Raw genomic sequence first — 22,058 nt, forward strand, 5'->3', positions numbered from 1 at the left:
GGAGAAGACCCTGCTGAGACCACACCTGGCCGCTTAGGTCCTATGTGGGAAAGTTGGCGCGGTAGTAGATCCAGCCTTGTAGAGGGGGGAGTTGCTACAGCACGGCGACCGAGGCAGCTGGGATTGCCTAAGGGAGACACGGGAGTCCACTCGTGAGGGGACAGTACCGCGGAGATTACACACAGGGGGAGTCCACGTAGGAGGCCTTTAACCTGTGGAGCACCTATTCCAGTACAGGGTAGATTAAGTACCCGTAGTGCATTGGGTCGGCGAGTTCCTCCGCTGAACTGTGGACCCATGAGGGCTAGGGAGGAATCATCCAGGGATCCAAGAGATGGGATCTCCTGGGGAAAAAGGTGCACTATTTTACCTTGGCTGAGGGAAAGGGCCACCCGGCCAGTTCGTCAGCGTGTTACCGAGTTCTACGGGCTCGGACCTGAGAGAACACAAGACGATACCGACTCAACCCAGAGATTGTAAAATCTCGCAAAGGTATTAGGTGTTGCCCACCCTGCTGCTCTACAGATGTCTGATAGGGAGGTGCCCCTGGCCAGTGCCCACGATGACGCAACACTTCTGGTTGAGTGCGCTCGAACCCGCAAGTGGGGGGCACGGCCTGGGTGTGATAAGCCAATGAAATGGCGTTGACAACCCAGTGGGCAAGCCTCTGTTTGGAGACAGCATTCCCTTTCTGCTGTCCCCCGAAGCAGACCCTTGAGGGTGGAAGGGGACAGCCTCCCCTCCAGCCTCTCCTGTAGGAACAAAAGCACTGGCCTAACTGCGCAACTCTGTGGGTCTTCAGCTCGGGAAGAACACCAATTTGCAAACAGGCGCCACTTTAGGGCGTAAAGATGCCTGGTAGAAGGGGCTCTGGCTTGGTTGATTGTGTCCACGACGGTCGATGGTAGACCAGCTAGCTCTTTCGCGTCCCGTCCAAGGGCCAGATGTGGAGGTTCCAGAGGTCTGGGTGCAGATGCCAGAGCATGCCCCATCCCTGAGAAAGAAGGTCCTTCCTCAGGGGAATTTGCCAGGGAGGGGCTGTCACGAGAAGCGTGAGTTCCGAGAACCAAGTCCGAGTGGGCCAATAGGGGGCCACTAAGGTGACTTGCTCCTCGTCCTCCCTGACCTTGCACAGCACCTATGCAAGAAGGCTCACTGGGGGGGAATGCGTACTTGTGCAGCCCCGTGGGTCAGCTGTGTGCCAATGCGTCTGCCCCGAGGGGAGCCTCTGTTCGGGCATACCAGAGCGGGCAGTGGAAGGTTTCTAGGGAGGCAAACAGGTCTACCTGGGCCTTGCTGAACAGTTCCCAAATCAGCTATGTATGCCACCACTGCGGTGCTGTCTGACCTGACCAGGACATGTTTGTCCCGAACTAACGGGAGAAACTTCCTCAGTGCAAAGAAAACAGTCAGCAACTCTAGGCAGTTGATGTGCCAGCGCAGCGGGGCCCCTTTCCAACGGCCCGCGGCTGCGTGCCCGTTGCACACGGGTCCCAACCCGATCTGGAGGCATCGGTCGTGACCAGGACGCGTCGGGACACCTGCTGCAAGGGTACTCTTGCCCGTAGAAAGCAGAGGTCTGTCCAGGGTTTCAGTGTTTGGCGGCAGGCATCACACGGTGTGTGCCGCTGCGCCATGCTCGTCTCGGGACTCGAGTCTGAAGCCAGTGCTGAAGTGGTCTCATATGCATCAACCCCAGCGGCGCGACCGCCTCGGAGGATGACATATACCCCAGGAGCCTTTGGAAACGTTTTAAAGGGACCATAGTGCCTGGCTTGAAGGAAGCGAGGCATTTCAGCACCGACTGTGCACACTCGTTGGAGAGACGTGCTGACATTGAGACTGAGTCTAACTCCATGCCGAGAAAAGAGAGTTTGAACAGAGCCCGGTTGAAAACTTGCAGGTCCAAGATCGGTCGTAAGCCGCCGACTTTCTTGGGTACAATGAAGAAAGGGCTGTAGAAACCCTTCTTCATTTCGGTTGGAGGGACAGGCTCTATCGCATCTTTGGGTAAAAGAGAGCCGATTTCCGTTCACAGGGAATTGGCATGTTCGCCGTGTACTGTGGAAAAACGGATGCCCGTGAAGGGGGGCGAGGCCTGGCAAACTGAATTGCATAACCGAGTCAAATGGTCCGGTGCAGCCAGCGTGATGGGTTGGGCAGTGAAAGCCACGCCTCTAAACTCCGTGCTAGGGGCACCAAGGGGACGAGTATTTTGGACGTACGCAGCGGGGCGGAGCAGGTAGTGTGGCATCGGGAGGCAGGGGTGCGTCCCAAGGCTTTGGTGCTGAGAATAAACTTGAAGCACTTACCTTGCTCTGCGCCCCCGGCAGGGGGCGGGTTCGTGACTGAGGAGGATGTCCTCTAGACTCGTCTGAACTGGCCGGCCAGGGAACAGTCGTGGGGCTGAGGGTGGATGTACCACATTCATGGAGCTCCAAAAATAAAAAAAAGGAAAAACAAAAAAACAAATTGTCCAAGGGGGCACAAAGGGCAAACAGGCAGTCCAAGGGGGCACTGGGCAGACAGGCAGTCCAAGGGGGCACAAGGGGCAGACAGAGCAGTCCACAGGATGGGGACTGGGTCAGGGGGCCTGGGAGGCGGCCACAGGACAGGGACTGGGTCAGGGGGCCAGGGAGGAGGCCACGGGACAGGGACTGGGTCAGGGGGCCAGGGAGGAGGCCACGGGACAGGGACTGGGTCAGGGGGCCTGGGAGGAGGCCACAGGTCAGGGACCGGGTCAGGGGGCCTGGGAGGAGGCCACAGGACAGGGGCCGGGTCAGGAGACCTGGGAGGAAGCCACAGGATGGGGACTGGGTCAGGGGGCCTAGGAGAAGGCCACAGGATAGAGACTGGGTCAGGAGGCCTGGGAGGAGGCCACAGGTCAGGGACCGGGTCAGGAGGCCTGGGAGGAGGCCACAGGTCAGGGACCGGGTCAGGGGGCCTGGGAGAAGGCCACAGGACAGCCATGGGGAACTCTGAGGGTGGAGACGAGGTAGGCAGAGCCATGGAAGTCTCTGGTAGCGGAGTCATGGAGGGCGGAGCTGTGGAAGACCCAGGCGGCAGAGCCATGGGTGGCCCAGGAGGCGGAGCTGAGGGAGGCTCAGGAGGCGGAGCCGAGGGCGACTTGGGAGACGGAGCCATGGGAGGCCCGGGAGGCGGAGCCATGGGAGGCCCTGGAGGTGGGGCCGTGGGAGGCCCGGGAGGCAGAGGCGTCGAAGGCCCAGGAGGCGAAGCCCTAGGAGGCTCGAGGGGAAAAGTCATGGGAGGCTCGAGAGGAGGAGCCATGGGAGGCGGAGCCCTGGGTGGCTCGGGAGGCGGAGCCCTCGGAGGCTCGAGAGGCGGAGCCCTGGGAGACGGAGCCCTGGGTAGCTCGGGTGGCGGAGCCCTGGGAGGCTTGGGAAGCGGAGCCCTTGAAGGGGGAGCCCTGGGAGGCTCGGGAGGCGGAGGTGCTGGCTACAGGCACTGGCTCTGGGACGGTCGAGGCTACAGGCGCTGGGACGGTCGAGGCTACAGGCGCTGGCTCTGGGACGGTCGAGGCTACAGGCGCTGGGACGGTCGAGGCTACAGGCGCTGGCTCTGGGACGGTCGAGGCTACAGGCACTGGCTCTGGGACGGTCGAGGCTACAGGCGCTGGCTCTGGGACGGTTGAGGCTACAGGCGCTGGTTCGCTGACCGTGGCAGGCGTGGGGTGGGGAGCAGAAGCCTTTCCTCTTCTCTTCCTCCTCCGGGCGGACGAAGCTGACAACACTGGCTCTGGGACGGACAAGGCTGGCAACGCTGACTCTGGGACGGACGAGGCTTTCAGCTCGTTGGCCGTGGCAGGCGTGGGCGTTGGCTCAGGAGCAAACCTCTCCAAAATCATATCCATGTACTCAATCCAAGTGTACTCACCACTCTCTGGCAACTCCTCCCATCCATGGGCAAGGAGGCCGATCTGGTAGATGGACTTTAGGTGTCGGTCCGCATAACCAGTGCATCTGGCAATGGTGCAAAACATACGTGAGTATTCGTTCAAAGGGAGGTTTGCCCGGCTCAACTGGAAGAAGATTGCTGCTAGATCCATCTGAAGGTTAGTTCTTCTGTGACGTAGGCAGGCAGAGGATGTGGATCTATGTGCAGCTTTTATTAACAAAAACAGGGAAAACTCAGGACAAAGGAAAAACAAGGAAACCTAGTACAGAGCATAACACATGCAAGAACTAACAAGGAATCAAGAAAACTAAAAGGGCTTATATACACAAAAGGAACAAACAAGGGAATGAGGAACACATGGGGAAATAATCAGGGAATGAGAACTAATCAGGGGAAAACCAATCATAAAATGAAACTGCAAAGGACTACAAAAAGAAACAGGAAACAGGAACTAAACTAAACTTCAACATAAAAGCACAAAAACAAAAGACAACAGTGAACATGACAATTATGTTTCCAGGAGTGTTTGAAATTGATGTTTTGAGACATAACAGACATGTACACATAGCTTCTTTGGAACAATCTGTATTGGGAAAATCACAAATAAAAAACTATACAAATAAAAATTATTTTACTTGATTTTACTTTTTGTTACAATGTTTTTTTCTACTTTGGCAACAAAATCCCAATGTTCTCTCTTTGCACTGTCAAACAAACAAGTGATAACCAGTGCTGAAGCATTTTGAAAGAAGGCCAATCAGTAATTAGCATAATTTATTCTGATACAAGAAATGCCAGCATTGTCCAGTCATTACCAACAATGTTAAAATAAAATGATACATTATAAATTCTGAATCTAAGTACTGATTAGCATTGTCTCATGTCTACCAACCATGTTGTGTGGTCCAAACTGCCTGAAACTGATCTTTTGGTCAGATGATAGGAGTGAATGCGAATGACTTAACCTCCATTATGACATCATACAGTCAGTTTAAGTTTCACAAACCTTAAGTACAAAAAACACAGTAACAGTTCTTGGTTTATTTTGAGCTGGATATGACAAAAAAAATAATGATTTGCTGTTCAGTGAACGAGTCAGTTGTTAATTCAGTTAATTGAATTCACTTTGACTAATTTGGTGAGTGAGCCGTTTTAGAACAATGAGTTTGTCTGTGACTCATTTGTGAATCGTTTTAACTGATTCATTAAAAAGAACAAGTTAGTTCATTCATTCACGTATCAGAATGCACTTGTGGGACTGTATGCTTGTTGCTGTTGCATCCAACAAACGTAGACAATACAAAAACGATATATTTTACTTTACTATTTATTTGCATTCTCCAGCTCGAGGGGTAAAGCTCCAGCTAAAGCATTATTTATTTTTCGTGAAATTTTAGATTCAGCAGAGCAGTAAAATCTGTCCGATTTCTGTATAATATGGTGTTCTATCTGTTTCCGGGAAGAATGCATATGTTCGAGAACCGTTGACGGAACTGAACGTCATGAAAATCATTGGCTTCAAATGAATTTCAAAGTCTTTCAATGGTGCAATGGTGAGATTCAGACATTGAACAGAAATACCAGTGCATACCTTAGTACAGCTAGCCTGGGGCTACATGATAAGTTTGACAGCTTGAAATAGATAATGTAAAATCTAATTTATTATTGAGATATCTTGTCGGTTCAAGGCCAATAGATAAAAGGATGAAGAGAATCAAAAATGTGTAAGCAAACTGTGTTAGAATATGCAGAAGCAGCCTACCAAGCATGAAAGGTCACCCACTGAGCTGATGTGAATTTAGAACTAATTCATTGCTATTACAACAGACAAACAAAACAGACTTGTAATCCGAAATCCACCAAGCAAGCTGGTCCTCAGATTTACCGAAGCTGTTCCCTATATGGGCATTTCCAAGTAGTTTTGTAGTCGAGCACTACAAAAGGTGACAGTGACATTTGTTGTTGTTTAGACACAAAGACACGTGCTTGAAGGAACATATTTGATTATTTTGAAAAACAGATGAAAGCAAAGCGGACGGTGCACGTGTGTGATCCGCTGTTTGTTGATATTATTAGGACTGGACGGTAGGACGATGTAATAAGATATTGACTATATCTTAATATCGATTGCGACACTCATGACAAATGATGACAATATCGGGAAATGGCAAAACCATGGATCTGGGAAGTATATATTAAAAATATATTAAACAGTAGTCCAGAGTGTGTAAGTAGCACCCACCACCCGCCAAATGTGACAAGGCTGAATCCAGTTTGCAAGCTCCTCGTCCAAATGCAGGTAAAGTATTTTTCGTGTGCAGGCAACCTATAAGACATCTTGGAGTGACATATGAAATGCAATTAGACATACACATGCGCTTGAAGAAACACACTTTATTAAATGTTAAAGAACGGAAAAAAGAAAAGCCATCAATGCCCGTGTCTGATTCGCTGTTTGTTCAGAGGCATGCAGCGTGAGCCTGTCTCGTTAAACAGGCACATGTAAAGAGTTATCACTTCTCTGTTTCATTCATCTGAAAACTGTTTGCAAGAATAATGTTGTCTATGAGAATGCTGCAAATTATCTCCGATCATCTCAGGAAGTGCTGTGAGTTTAGTTTGCTTTATTTCCTCAGAGCAGTTTGCGGAATAACATGCATTGTGAACACAACACTGCAGATTCAGTAATATATATCTTTATTAAAGAAACAAAGACAAAAGTGATTAAATCATAAAATAATACAAGACACATTCACCTTGAACCTAATATTGAGTGCTATTTTATTTTCCTCAGGCAGCATTTACTGTATTACCAAAACGCGATTCAAACACAAATTCGATAAGAATATATATTTGGCAACATTTGAGAACACAAGAGAATTTTTAGTCTTTGTTATTATTATTATTATTATTATTATTATTATTATTACTACTATGTTTACATTTATAATTGTCTTCAGTTCTTAATTAGTAGGCTATTATTCATTTTCCACCTGTTGTCATTGACGGATACTTGCGTGATGGAAAATGGGGCCATTGGAGATGGTAGATGTTTGGATTTTAGGAGGTGGTTATGTAAAAAAAATTATCACTGTTATTTTAATTGCTTTTTTTTTGTTTAGTTTAAAGTGCATTTTGAATTTAGAAGTGTCAAGTTTTCATGTTTTGATAAATGAATTTCATTTTTAAAGCAAAATCAATAAAGCAAAAGTATCACTGACCCTCAGCAGATGGGTTGACGTTGTAATTGGATATCGCAATATTTAGGGCAATTATCAATAAGATATTTATTACATGTTGCCCAGCCCTAATCAAGATTTGAACAAATTTAATATCAGCTGTAAAATCTGATAAAAATAAATTGTGTTTCTTTAACTCGGATCACACTTAAAAACGCAATTTTTCAGGCCGGTGCAGCTAATGTACAAGTGGTCTGTTATACAGTTTATAAACTCTATAGAAATTCAGTTCAAAATGAACATCGTTGCCTTTGTATTGTGATGCATATCGTGACATTTTTGGTGATACCCAGCCCTACTAGAAATAATATTGGTAGAATTTTTTACCAAATCAGATTAGGCCAATATCAGCTTGCTTACAGGGTAAAAGGGTGACCTATTGTCATCATAGCAGTAGACTCAGAGCTGACGCAGTGGTATATTGGCATAAAAACAATCCAAGCTGTTCTTCTAAAGGGCATAGTAAGGATAACTAGATATTCTGCATTATTGACATGATCTTTTATGACTGTACATTATATTACAGAATCAAATATATAAAAATATATATATAACTTATCCCCTTTATAACTTATCATTAATTTACCTATTGTTTGGCCTTGGGCAGTGCCTCATTTCTAGGGTCTGAACTAGCCCCTCTAAAATATACATTCTCACAGACAGTGATGATGCGTTTCCACCTTATTCAGCAGCATAAATGAAACATTTTTTTTTTGATTATATATTTTTTTAATATTGGGGGGGGTTATATTACAGCTGCTGAGAGAGTGACAGTAAATTTGGCATCTTCTCCCATCTGACTGTCTTAATCCACCGCTCTCTATTTTTTTCGTCTTCTAGAAAGTTATTCAAATGTAATAGTGGATTTTTTTCTTTTGGTCTTGGAGCAAATGGGTAAGTGAAAATAATATTTGCTGTGGTCTCCCATTCACCACTGACGAAGTTTACCCTGCAAACTTAAACTTCCGCGTTCCAAAACCCGGAGTGTGAAAAAGGTCTATTAGCCATGTATCGAGTATGATTAATACTAACCATTACACACACAAATAAAACCTGGATATTTGAAATAGCACTGTTGACTTGGATGCAAATGCGTATATGGGCCTTACAGAATTAGTGCCAAGCAAATGAAAAGTAATGACTTGTTTTGCTGTGCTTATTCAATCAAGCTCCCCTATGGATGAAGGAGGAAGGAAGGAAGGAAGGAAGGAAGCTCAGAGAATTTCATCCAGTGCAGCCCATTTTTTTCTTTTATTACTGTCATCAAAATGAGTGTACCTATAAATGACACACCAAAGACCTCATCTTGGAGCTTGTTGTCTATTACACCATACACATTGTTACGAATGGAGGCAGCGAAGGCAGACGAGGAGAGTGGATCTAAATGCAGCTTACTTTATTTAAACAAACAAACAAATAAACACAAAGAAAAAAGCCACAATGGGAAAACAGGAAACTTAAACACGATGAAACAACACTGAGAACTCGGGCAGGGAACACATACCAGGCTTAACAACATTCAACGATTGACAGAGGGGAGTGAAAACAACCGGGTTAAAATACATGGACATGGGAAAACGGGGGCCAATGAACAAACAGAACTCAAACAAGATAACAGGGCAATAAACAGAAACCAATGGCAAACTAACGAGGGCAGGTGAAAACAATGAACAGAGAACACGAAAGCTAACAAGGGAACTATGGAGCTACAAGGGTGACAAAAGTGAAAACTAAGGAACTAAAAAAGTGACAGGTGGAATTTTTCCCTCATTAAAAGGTAATAGTGTAAGTACAAGATGACATAAACACAACATATCTGGGTGTACATTTAATTGCAAAATGGATTGTTGTGGACTGTTGGCCAGTGACAGGCTTACACTCACCTAAAGGATTATTAGGAGCACCATACTAGTACTGTGTTTGACCCCCTTTCGCCTTCAGAACTGCCTTAATTCTACGTGGCAATGATTCAACAAGGTGCTGAAAGCATTCTTTAGAAATGTTGGCCCATATTGATAGGATAGCATCTTGCAGTTGATGGAGATTTGTGGGATGCACATCCAGGGCACGAAGCTCCCGTTCCACCACATCCCAAAGATGCTCTATTGGGTTGAGATCTGGTGACTGTGGGGGCCATTTTAGTACACTGAACTCATTGTCATGTTCAAGAAACCAATTTGAAATGATTCGAGCTTTGTGACATGGTGCATTATCCTGCTGGAAGTAGCTATCAGAGGATGGGTACATGGTGGCCATAAAGGGATGGACATGGTCAGAAACAATGCTCAGGTAGGCCGTGGCATTTAAACGATGCCCAATTGGCACTAAGGGGCCTAAAGTGTGCCAAGAAAACATCCCCCACACCATTACACCACCACCACCAGCCTGCACAGTGGTAACAAGGCATGATGGATCCATGTTCTCATTGTGTTTACGCCAAATTCTGACTCTACCATCTGAATGTCTCAACAGAAATCGAGACTCATCAGACCAGGCAACATTTTTCCAGTCTTCAACTGTCCAATTTTGGTGAGCTCTTGCAAATTGTAGCCTCTTTTTCCTATTTGTAGGGGAGATGAGTGGTACCCGGTGGGGTCTTCTGCTGTTGTAGCCCATCCGCCTCAAGGTTGTGCCTGTTGTGGCTTCACAAATGCTTTGCTGCATACCTCGGTTGTAACGAATGGTTATTTCAGGCAAAGTTGCTCTTCTATCAGCTTGAATCAGTCGGCCCATTCTCCTCTGACATCTAGCATCAACAAGGCATTTTCGCCCACAGGACTGCCGCATACTGGATATTTTTCTCTTTTCACACCATTCTTCGTAAACCCTAGAAATGGTTGTGCGTGAAAATCCCAGTAATTGAGCAGATTGTGAAATACTCAGACCGGCCCGTCTGGCACCAACAACCATGCCACGCTAAAAATTGCTTAAATCACCTTTCTTTCCCATTCTGACATTCAGTTTGGAGTTCAGGAGATTGTCTTGACCAGGACCACACCCCTAAATGCATTGAAGCAACTGCCATGTGATTGGTTGATTAGATAATTGCATTAATGAGAAATTGAACAGGTGTTCCTAATAATCCTTTAGGTGAGTGTATATGCAATGATATGGAAATAAAACAAATGAAATATTAATTTCCAAAAATACTTTTTGCAATGTGTATTCAATGATTTACTAGTCTGATACAATAATGCAATGTTTTAATCATCATATAATGTGATTAATTCAATTAAATTGAATTCAAATTTACTATAAGGATGTTGTTGGAGAGGTCAGTTCAGTGATGTCAATAATGTCCCAGAATATTGCTGAATTTAGTTGAGATTACCAATTAAGGAAAATTGCATTTTGGGGTTGTACACTTCCATGCCTATTACCTCTCTACAGACTGCAGAACACATTATGTGAACAAGTGGGTTGCCAGATTGGCTGGGGGTTAATCCGCATGGCAGGAGACCAGTGAGGCTTGGGCAGCGGCAGTTGTCGAACCATGTGTATCAAAGTGATAATCGGTTGGCCAGTGGCTCTACCCAGTAGGGTTATTATCCTCCTCTGCCTGTGTCTGACTAGAGTGATTGAGCAAAAGAGATCTGTACTGTAAAAAAGGATTAATGTTCAACTAGATCTTTTCAAACCGAGGTGTTAGTCTGTAATGCTGCACCCCATTGACGTATTTGGCATTTAAAAGAGACATTTTAGTGATAAGCAAAAGTCAGGGTTCCTATGGTCATGAAAAACGTAGAATCTCAGTTCCCTCCATGTCTGAGACCATCAACCCGCACATCTTATCACGTGGCTTGTTGAGCATGTTACTGCGGAGACATAGCATGTGTGGAGGCTTCATGCGTGGCATCCACGCACAACTCGCCACACACCCCACTGAGAGTGACCACAAATAGGTTACCCCATGTGACTCTACCCTCCTTAGCATCCGGGCCAATTTGGTTGCTTAGGAGACCTGGCTGGAGTCACACAGCACGTCCTTGAATTCGAACTCGTGAACTCCAGTCAGTGTCTTTACTCACTGAGCTACCCAGGCCCCTGATTTCTCATTTATTTATTATTGATTTAGAAGTGAACAAAATACTATTATTGAGCCATTACATAAAAAAAGAAAATCTGTGTAATAAAACCATGTTCTTGCACTACAGTACGCCTACAATAATAATTTTACATTCAGAGTTGTTGGGTTTGATTTTGTGTGAAATTTTGTAAATTTAGAAAATTTGGAAAGAAATCCTGCTATTTGCTTTCTCAATTTTTTTTTTCCGGATATATTGTACGTCTTGTAGGAATTCTGTATGATCAGTGACTCTTGGTGTAGCTAGTCAGATACATTCTGATATGGTAATATAATAATAACAAACTTTGTTTTTATATATCGCCTTTAAAGGTAGCTTCTCAAGACATTTACACAGGACAAAGAAAAATAATTTAATATAAAAAGGTTAGAGAAAAGAAAAGAATAAAAATGTACACAAAATAAAACAGCATAACAAAACTGTATTAATAATAAAACAAGTTAGAAAAATAAATTAATAAGTAATATGTTTTGAGATTGGATTTAAATATGAGTCGGTGCCTCTCTAATATCAAATAGTAGCAAGTTCCACAATTTTGGAGCATAAGAAGAAAAAACTGTCCTGCACTAAATGTAAACAAGTCTAAGGGACCAGAGACCCTATTTGGAGAGATTAGATTTGGTGATTGAATTGGCAACCATGGGTATAATTCAAACCATCAGATTCATCCACGCAGAGGAGTACTGCAGAAGCACAACAAAATTATGTTCCTCCACAATTAACTTGCAATTTTATATCGACAGAGTGTACTAAGGATGACAAATGAGAAACAAATTACTGAAATTAAATGAACATGTACTTCACACAATATTTAAAAACAAATTATCCATTAAAAAAATTACCAAGCAGGCAAAAAACACCAGCCATCGGTTGATTAAATGGCGTGGTCGATATATCTAGCACTTGTACTCGGTTCCTTGGTTTTTACTAAATATTATTTTTAGAATAATAACTATGTCTCTAACTATGTTTGGTGACATTTCTATTCAATTTTGTTGTGGTATTCAAAGGTACAATAACAGGTGAAGTGGACCTAAGGAACCTAATATTAAGATCTGCGGGAATATGTGTCTTCCAAAAGCACAAGACCTGCCCCCCAAGCTCTTGTTTGCAGTAATGAAATTATTTTACGTGTATAATTAATTTTAAATTAATGTAATTTTTTTTAAATAAGCTCTTACTGTATGTTTGACAGAACATTGGAGTGCTGAATGTATGCCCTCAATCCTCATTGCACCTTTGTGGTGTTTTTTTTTATTATTCTCTTTCATCCAAAACCAGACATTACAAACCCATAATAAACAAATTTGTCTGCTCCACAGGAATAAAACTGTCTCAAACAGCTTAACAATGCCTTTATGTCTGTTTCCATTATTTTTGTTGGCAGTTATGAATGGCTTTCCATCAACCTGTGTTCATTAAAGTGTTTATTCACATATCTATGATTCTAAATTTAAATTCTATCTGCAGGCAGATATTACAAAATGAAATGAAAAGAAATTAAATTAAATAAACTTTATTGTCCCTGAAGTAAATTTTATCTCCACCTCATATCAAAGTAAATCAGTGGTAAATAATTATACCATTTTGAAACATCACACAATATCAATATAAATAAATTTAAATACCTTGTAAAACATCATTACACATATACAAGAACTATAACAAATTACCCTATAAAGCACTATACAACATAACAGACCCATCAAATACATAAAATAAAATCTTTCAGCAAAGTAATACATCTGAATTTAATATCTAAGCTTTGTAATCTAGAGTTTTAACGATAATACTCACAAACTGGCTGCCTGAACAATACCAGAAGGTTATCTGTTTGTCATTTTTTATTTAAACTTTGATATCAAAGAATGTTTGATTGGGAAGTCATAAATAAATATACCTGAACTGAGAGCCAAACCTGAATCAACCACTGGAGTGGAGAAGGCAATCACATAGCCGCCAGTTTGATTTATCTGTTCTGGAAACCTTAACATACGGCTTGTATACTGCTTTCTGAGATGCTAACTACATTACAGGAAATTAAACTGAGAATTTAGCCTTATTTAGTTCATAGAATACTAAAATACTCTTGACAGTGCTATACTTGACATAGATGATATGAGATTGGGATGTGCATTTATTGTTGTGAATAATATAGCTTGCTATGGAGAAACAATCTATTATGGTGGTTCTCATTTCCAGTGATGAAAACCCACCAGACAGAATTAATAGGTGCTAATTAATTAAAGCTAAACCACATGTCAGGAGGGTTGGGGCAAAAATATTGGTATGGAATGGCCCATAGGGCCATTTAATGGGTTCTTTTGTAAAGAGCATCAGTTGGTTGTTCTATAGTGTACTAAACACATATTAGTTCCCCCAGTCATGGAAAACATGAAAATACTACAGAATATTACAAGTGAAATTTTGTATTTAATTTAATTTGATAAAATTAGGGATGCAGCAATACAAAATTTGTGTGCCAACCCTGATATCCAATTATTTAGAATAACGTCTGTTTTGTTTTTTCTTTTTTGTGCAACCTTGTTTCAAATCACTGAGAAATGAATTACACAACTTCGAAAAAAATTGATACATTTATTCACTCAATTTTTTCCATCTTTCAAAGTAACTGGGCTCATTTATAAACAATAAATTAAAAAAACTCAGAAACAAAAAGTGCATTATTAGCTTGCATTACAATTCTTTACTCACAATTGAATTCAATACTGAATTCTGAATAAGCCACCTGTCAGGCTCACATTAAATTGGTAAGATTTCCTAATTTAGTAAATGTTCTTAATGATTAAGCTTGACCCCCTTTTTAGGGACTGTGATTTGAAATACACAATTCTAAATTAATAAAATCCACAGAATATAGAAGTGCTGTCACTCCTAAGAACATGTAATATTTAATTTGAATTCAGCATCACTTTCACATAAATGGAAAAAAAACAGCATTACGGATGTGACATCTCGTTGTTACGGATGTGACAATTGTGAAAGCAGCACTTACATGATGAGGGGACACAATCCAAAGTGCTTTGAAACCTGCTGCCTTGTGTTATGTAATGTTTTGATGATGAAATTATTAATTTATCAAACTGTGCGGGAACCCTGGACATTGGTCCATTCTGAAAATATGAATGCATGTATACTGACACATGTTAAAGTTTAGCAAGCAATAATATGCCTCAGTATTTTGAGTTGCATAAGATCTATTTGAATTACGTATCTGTTTGTACTGCTTATGTCATTCAATTTTATTCCCCCTAATGACATTATCATGTAACTCATGTAAGATAATCCTCCTCTGCATGTTTGGGTGGTCTCCAGTCTGCGGGAAATAACCAAATGACGTAGTGTAGACATCAAAACCACTAGATGCAGTCTCTTTCATCAATTATAATCCGGAAGACCACCTATGAGGCCTGTTCAGTGATGACTGCTTTACAAATTCTTGACGTCATATGGAAGGACATTAGCACAGTCATATGGTGGGTTGTGAGAAAGACACTGATTTTTCTAAAAATAGTTGGTGTGAAACTAGGCCAGGGCACAGAGCAGGCAGCTGGCACACAGGAAGAGAATACATTTGTTTTGTTTTTTTGCCTTTTGTTTCAGCATCCAGCAGAGACCTTGCAACATAGTGCTTTTTGGCAGTGTTTTCTGTCATTGCAGTACCCCGGTGTGCGCTCTTAGATCTGGGACATGTCTTCATTTCAGTTTGTGTCAATCTCCATTACTTTTGTGTGGTCAGAAAATGCAGTTTTTAAATGAGTTAAAGTTAAAGAGTGTAATTTATGTGTCATTAGTTTAATTTTTGAACAGGTTTTCCAATAACTACATCTGTCTTACATTGGTGGGAAAACATTTCAAAATGCTTTAAACTTGCAGAGTTAGAGTCCATTATTATGTGTCAATATATTATCAACTTTGTCTCAGATGTTTCTCCTAAAATTTTGTATGAGTAATCAAATTAGACAGAGCATTGTTGACATGTGGTAAGATTATAGAGCTGTAAAATTAATGTGGATATCATAGCTCAGATAATTTGGTTTTGGGAGAATTTAATAAGAATTGTTTGTGTTCATACTGAAATCTTCATTTTGAAATCTTATTTATTGACTTTTAATTTCAGATTTTGGTAGTTTTGCGAATCTGATCACACTGTGTGCCATTGCTAAGGTCTCTTCTGGAACTCTTGAGAATTCATGTGAGATTCAGCACAGATTTAAAAGGAGAAAATATTAAAAAATTAAGTTTATTATAATCTTATTTGTGATTTTTCTTTCCAATGGGATGTTGCCAAGGAGCCACATGTTTTACACTTTTTAGTGAAATCGAACTACAAGTGGCTTACTTTTAGTTGACTCTGCATATTAAGTGGGAACATACTGTAAGTATTTAAAAAGACAGTTTAAGTCTTAAAATGTTAAGCTACATGTCATCAAGAGACGAGACTCTGTGTAGTGTTCTTTTGTGGTTAGACATTATATGTTTCACCTTAATGAGTCTTTGCTATGTGTGAACTATAAAACAGCAGTAAACAGAGGAAAGCTCAAGAGCATCAATAACAATATCTAAGTTTGTATAGAAATTGCATCCTTAAAGTGCTTTGTTAGAGAAGATCAGTGGAGGAAACATCATTAACCAACCACACTGCAGTGTACCAGAGCTGAGTTCTTCTGCTCAGAGGGGAAATCAATAATACAGGCACTCTGCCTCATCATTCGCCTACGCATCATTGGGATGTAATATAAGGTAATGCTTAAATTAGGGTATTTTTTTCTACATAATTGGTTGGAAATGCAAGTTCAAGATCCTTCTACATACACAGCAAGTCACTGGTGTAGTGAAAATTACATCTGCTGGAGCAAGGTGAATGATTGCACTGCCTCACCTTGAATTTGATTTGGCTGAAAGCATCAGTCTCAGCAAAAGGGTTTTATTTTTCTCTATGACAGCTTTCTGCAGTGTGCCTGGTTGATGATGTGACCTTAAATGATCCAGCAAACTAAACTGTATCACTTTTTCAATTTTTTCCCTAATGAAGCTCCTCCAAATGTTCGGATCATCCACTCCGGTCACGCATGCAACATTGAGGAGGAGCGCTACACAGAGAGGGTTTATACTATCCAGGAGGGGGAGACTTTGGAGCTGACCTGTCTGGTCTCTGGGCATCCACGGCCACAGGTGAGGCTCTCAGTGTTTACTGCCCTTTGACCCTTTGATCCTCAGCAAGAGGCTGATACCTCCATAAGACTTCTAGTGAGTGCAATGGAATGCAAGGCAACATAGATTACTCTCTTTTGCAAAAAATGAATATGAAATAACATGATTGTAAATGTTTTTATTCAGAATAATTCTGCAAATACGCTATGTTATTTTACCATAAATACAGTCGAATAAGTACCATGTACTGGAAGACAAGGGAACAAAATAAAACCAAATAAAAAACCTTAATTAATCATATCTAAACACATCCACAGTTAACTTAAACCCACTTTAAGGGTGTTACCTTCTGTACAGTGGCCCCAGAAAGTATTTAGATCCTTAAGCAACACTTTAAGGTGTATTCATTTCATTGCATTAGATAACACAACATCAAACCATGTGTCATCTCCAAATCAGTGAAGCAGTACTAACTTTTGTAAGCCATTTTTGCAGTTCCCCTTAAGTTAACAAATGTGTCATAGCAGAGTAACCACTGGGGTAGTTCATAGGACAGGGTATAAATATGGATTTTCCGATGTATTGCAATCTTCATTTGACTATAGATATTGATTTTGAAATCACAAGATTTATGTTTTAATCTTTGTGGCAACCTCTCAATAATGCAAGTAAATCACTCCAAATGTGCGACCAAATGTCATGGAATAATGTCTCTTTTAATACCCCTTTGGTTATTTACAGTCAGTTGCTAGTTAAAAAAAAGAAAGAAAGATACGTACTCTATTTCTAATCACAAATGGATGCGCTCAAGAAATCATGCCTTTCTTGTTATATGCGCTCACTGGCTGATGCTGGTAGTCTTAAAGAGACAATATTATTTAAGACACATTCTACATATCAATGTAAACACTTGAAAATAGCCCAAAATATTAATATAGTAATAATAAACATGTAACAAAAATATATATGCAACATAATTTATGCATTTTCAAGACATTCACTGATGGAATAGAATTAATTTGAAAAATGTTCTATAGCTAAAATATGACCAATATGATGAAAAACTAATGATAACATATAATTTTTTTAGGTACATCGAATTGTACCTAAAAGGGTTACCTAGAAGGTTAGATGTTCCCTTTATAATTAAGAGCATTAGCTTCATATTTAAGCAAAATAGAAATTGTACCTGAGATATGAATCGATATTGAATCGGAATGAAATCAAATCGAGAGCTTGTGAACCGGAATCTATTTGAATCAGGAAATCTGTATCAGTTCCCAGCCCTAGTAGTTCATCAAATTAACTATGGACATGTTACACTAACTACAACATCCAAAAAGACTCAAAACACTATTGTCTTACTTTTGGACGGTATATATTTTGTTGTAAGATTTTGTTTAATTGGTGTTCTTGTCATATTTCTCTTTAAAATAAATGCCACTTAGTTTGATAGTTTATCTAATACATCTACATTTTTATGTGAAAATTCTCTCATCATTTACCCTCATGCCATCCCAGATGTGTATGACCTTCTGCAGAATACAAATTAAGATTTTTAGAAGAGTATTTCAGCTTTGTAGGTCCAAACAACGCAAGTGAATGGTGGCCAGAACTCTGAAGGTCCAAAAAGCACATAAAGGCATCATAAAAGTAATCCATACGACTTCATACAAAGTCTACAAATCTGAAGTTATCCAATTGGTTTGGGTCTGAATGTAATTCAAAATGTAATTCCTTTTTCATAATAAATCTTGACACCAGCTGTCTCTTGGCAGTCATTATTTCAAGCTCGATTACACTTCCTATAATGCCATCTGGCGCTGAGCATGCGTCAAGCACTAGGAAGTGTAATAGAGCTTGATTGTGCCTAGAGACTTCAATGGCAAGACATACATTGAAAAAGGAGTTATATTTTGGATCGCTTCAGGAGACATTGATTAAACCTCTGGAGTTGTATGGATTACTTTTATGATGCCTTTATATGATATTTGGACCTTCAGAGTTCTTGCAACTATTCACTTGCATTGTGAGGACCAACAGGGCTGAGATATTGTTCTAAAATCTTACTTTGTGTTCTGCAGAAGGAAAAAAGTTATATACACCACAATATATCACTGTAGTTGAAAATGATTGGAAAATAGAATATTAATTTGAGTAACACATCAACTTCTCAAGCAGATATGTTAAAAGAATGTATTGTTGTAAGAGTTTGTGAAAAAATTGCTATTACAATATATTACAATTTAGTATAGAGCCCTGGCATAGAATGAAAAGAAAACAGCCTTCTACTCACCACTGCGTTGTATCTTACTCAAATATGTGGCTAGCAACAACATTGGACCAAAATACTTTAGGCAGATGGTTGTTTATACTCTAGATACTGGAGAGAAAAAAAACAGATTTGTGAATTCCAAAATAAGGATGTTATGATAGTTTGATGATACTGCAAATCAAGGTTATGCTTCCTAGCTCAAGAGGATGCTGTATAATACTGAATAAAACAAAATTTTGATTATCACAGAGAGATACCAAAATACAGTGTTCCTGCCTCATGCACTCCTCTATGTATCATTCATCTGATGCTTTTCTGCAGTACTCTCCATTTCAACCTCACTAAAGTGGTCTTAATTCTCTCGACGCCCCACTCTTCGCCATATCTTGCAGGGGGCTTATCAGTCCCATAGCATGTGTGTGGTTTTAGATAGGCAGCACTCTACACCTCTCATCTCAATCTCAGTGCTGCATTTTCAGTGGAGAGGACAAGCAGTCCCACTAGTGAGTGGAGAAAAGAGACAGGCACCAGGGAAATCACTGCATCTGCACGACTGCAGAAGAGCTGACTGATTCCCTGAGGAACACTGCCAGACCTCAGAATGCAAGGAAGAGTCCTCAAATTTAAACGGTTGCTGGGCTTAAACAGCTCGCTGTGCAGCTGGATCCTGGACTTCCTGTCAAGCAGATGCCAGGTGGTTAGAATGGGTAGCAACATCTCCTCATCACTGACACTAAACATTGGAGCCCCACAGGAGCAGCCCACTCCTGTATTCCCTGTACACACATGACTGTGTGACAACACACAGCTCCAATGCCATCATTACGTTTGCTGATGATATGACAGTGGTATGTCTGATCACTGACAATGATGAAACAGCCTACAGAGAGGAGGTGCACACTCTGACACGCTGGTGACAGGAGCACAACCTCTCCCTCAACGTCATTAAGACCAAAGAGTTTGTAGTGGACTTCATGAGAAAAGACAGAGAACACAGCCCCATCACCATCAATGGAGCACCGGTGGAGAGAGTTAGCAGCTTCAAGTTCCTCGGTGTCCACATCACTGTGGAACTCACATGGTCCATCCACACTGAGGCCATTGTGAAGAAGGCTCACCAGTGCCTCTTCTTCATGAGATGGCTGAGGAAGTTTGGAATGAACCACCACATCCTCACATGGTTCTACACCAGCACTGTAGAGAGCATCCTGACTGGCTGCATCACCTCCTGGTATGGCAACATCACTGCCCTCAAATGCAAAGCCCTGCAAAGGGTGGTGCAAACTGCTAAACACATTATCGGAGGTGAGCTTCCCTCTCTCCAGGACATCTATACAAGGCGGTGTGTGAAAAAAGCCCGGCGGATCATCTCCAACCACCCATGTCATGGGCTGCTCTCACTGCTACCATCAGGTAGGCGGTATCACAGAATCAGGACCCGCACCAGCTGACTTCATGACAGCTTCTTCCCCCAAGCAATCAGACTTTTTAACTATCGATTGCTCATGATACATGTATCAGCACCACACTTTATTAGCCTCAGACTGGACCCACATTTTATACTTCACTTAATAACACTCTGGCAACTGACTATCAACCGACAGCTGAATATCAACACAATGCTTTACAGGGGGTACAGTGTATTTTTATTGTATACAGTATTCTAATTTTGTGTATAATGTATATTGTATATTATTAGGTATATTGCGTGTAACAAGATGTGTAAACTGGTTATGTGTAAATCAGATGTTTATTGTAATTGTCATACTGCTATGTTGTTTGGATCACACCCAAGACTTTCACCCACTGTTGCACTTGTGTATATGGTTGAGTGACAAAAAAGGGATTTTATTTTTTGTTATTTGAGAAATCCTCATGACAATGTAGTGTCATAGTGTTGAAGTAAGCCTTTATTTGCCTCAGCACTAGGGTTATATTAACATATATAGTCACTCAAAAATGAAAATTCTGTCATCATTTACTCACACTCATCTTGTTCTAACTATATGACCTTATTTCTTCTGTGGAATACAAGATGTTAAGTGAAATGTCAGCCTTGGTCACTTTTAATTTACATTGAATGGAGAGAATAAATATGCAATTATAGTGTTTACTGAGTCTTTACCTAACATTCAGGCTAACATCTCCTTTTGTGATTTATTGAAGAAAGATATACTGAAGAAAGAAGAAAGTCATATGGGTTTGGAACAACATGAGTGGGTAAATGATGACAGAATATTCATTTTGTGGTAACCATCCCTTTAAATAGATTTCTCTATGCAGCATTCAAAGAAAGCATAAATTAGACATCACATTGCGGAACTTATGGAAACATTCATCAGTTCTTGCTTTGGACTCTATCTGTGAGCATTCTAAGCATCCTTTGCCCAGGTTTAACCAGTTATTTTTTTGTCTTCCATTGCTGAACCTGTTCCCATAGGTCCCTCAGAAACTGAGTGGGCCAGTGAAAGATAAGTCTAGGAGTGCTTTATGATAGACTGAGGTGGCTGGAGGCTATATATAGCACTCTTTATGGATGCATTCTGTCTGCATTTGACACACTGGGCCCATCAGTAAAGAACTCTCATCAGTGTCCTGGCTCAGGAGCTTTGTGGCACTGATCCACTTAAAGCTGGCGGGCAGAAATGAGCTTAGGATGTGATTTGTAACACTTTTGATTTTTCATATTGTTATACATTTATTTATTGTAATATATTAAGACAGACAAATAATGTGGGACCAGGGTAGCTCAGCAAGTAAAGATGCTGACGACCACACCTGGAGTCACAAGTTCGAATCCAGGGCTTGCTGAGTAACTCCAGTTAGGCTTCCTAAGCAACCATTGGGTAAGATTCACATTGGGTAAACCTCCTTGTGGTCGCTATAATGTGGTTCTCACTCTCTGTGGGGTGCTTGGTGAGTTGTGCGTGGATGCCGTGGAGAATAGTGTGAAGCCTCCACACACGCTAGGTCTCTGCAGTAATGCACTCAACAAGCCACGTGATAAGATGTGCGGATTGACGGTCTCAGATGCGGAGGCGACTGAGATTTGTCCTCCGCCACCCGGATTGAGGCGAGTCACTACGCCACCACTTAGAGTGGAGGACTTAGAGTGCATTGGCAATTGGGCATTCAAAATTGGGGAGAAAAGGGGAGAAAAATAACAAAAAAAGACAGACAAATAATTGGTTTGATAAAAATTATAATTCTAATAATTGATTGTCAGGTCTTTAATATCAAGTCTACAATTAAATTGCTCTATTTGGATGGTTTCTAAAGAATAGCACAAAACAACACCATTACATTACCTGGTGTTACAACAGGATCAGGAGTTCACAGTTAAAGTGGCTTATTTATTGTATGGTTTGC

At 41.3% G+C, this 22,058-nt stretch overlaps 1 protein-coding gene across 1 annotated transcript in view; it reads left to right on the top strand.

Annotated features, from left to right (window-relative positions):
• The window catches only part of LOC127662425 (MAM domain-containing glycosylphosphatidylinositol anchor protein 2-like), a 238,717-nt gene that overhangs the window by 47,147 nt on the left and 169,512 nt on the right, over positions 1-22,058 (top strand). Inside the window, exon 2 of the mRNA XM_052153592.1 lies at positions 16,296-16,435. Within this exon, the coding sequence (XP_052009552.1) occupies positions 16,296-16,435 (140 nt within the window). The remainder of the gene's footprint in view (positions 1-16,295; positions 16,436-22,058) is intronic.

Source organism: Xyrauchen texanus, chromosome 22 (assembly GCF_025860055.1).
Source record: "Xyrauchen texanus isolate HMW12.3.18 chromosome 22, RBS_HiC_50CHRs, whole genome shotgun sequence".
Taxonomy (NCBI): Eukaryota; Metazoa; Chordata; class Actinopteri; order Cypriniformes; family Catostomidae; genus Xyrauchen; species Xyrauchen texanus.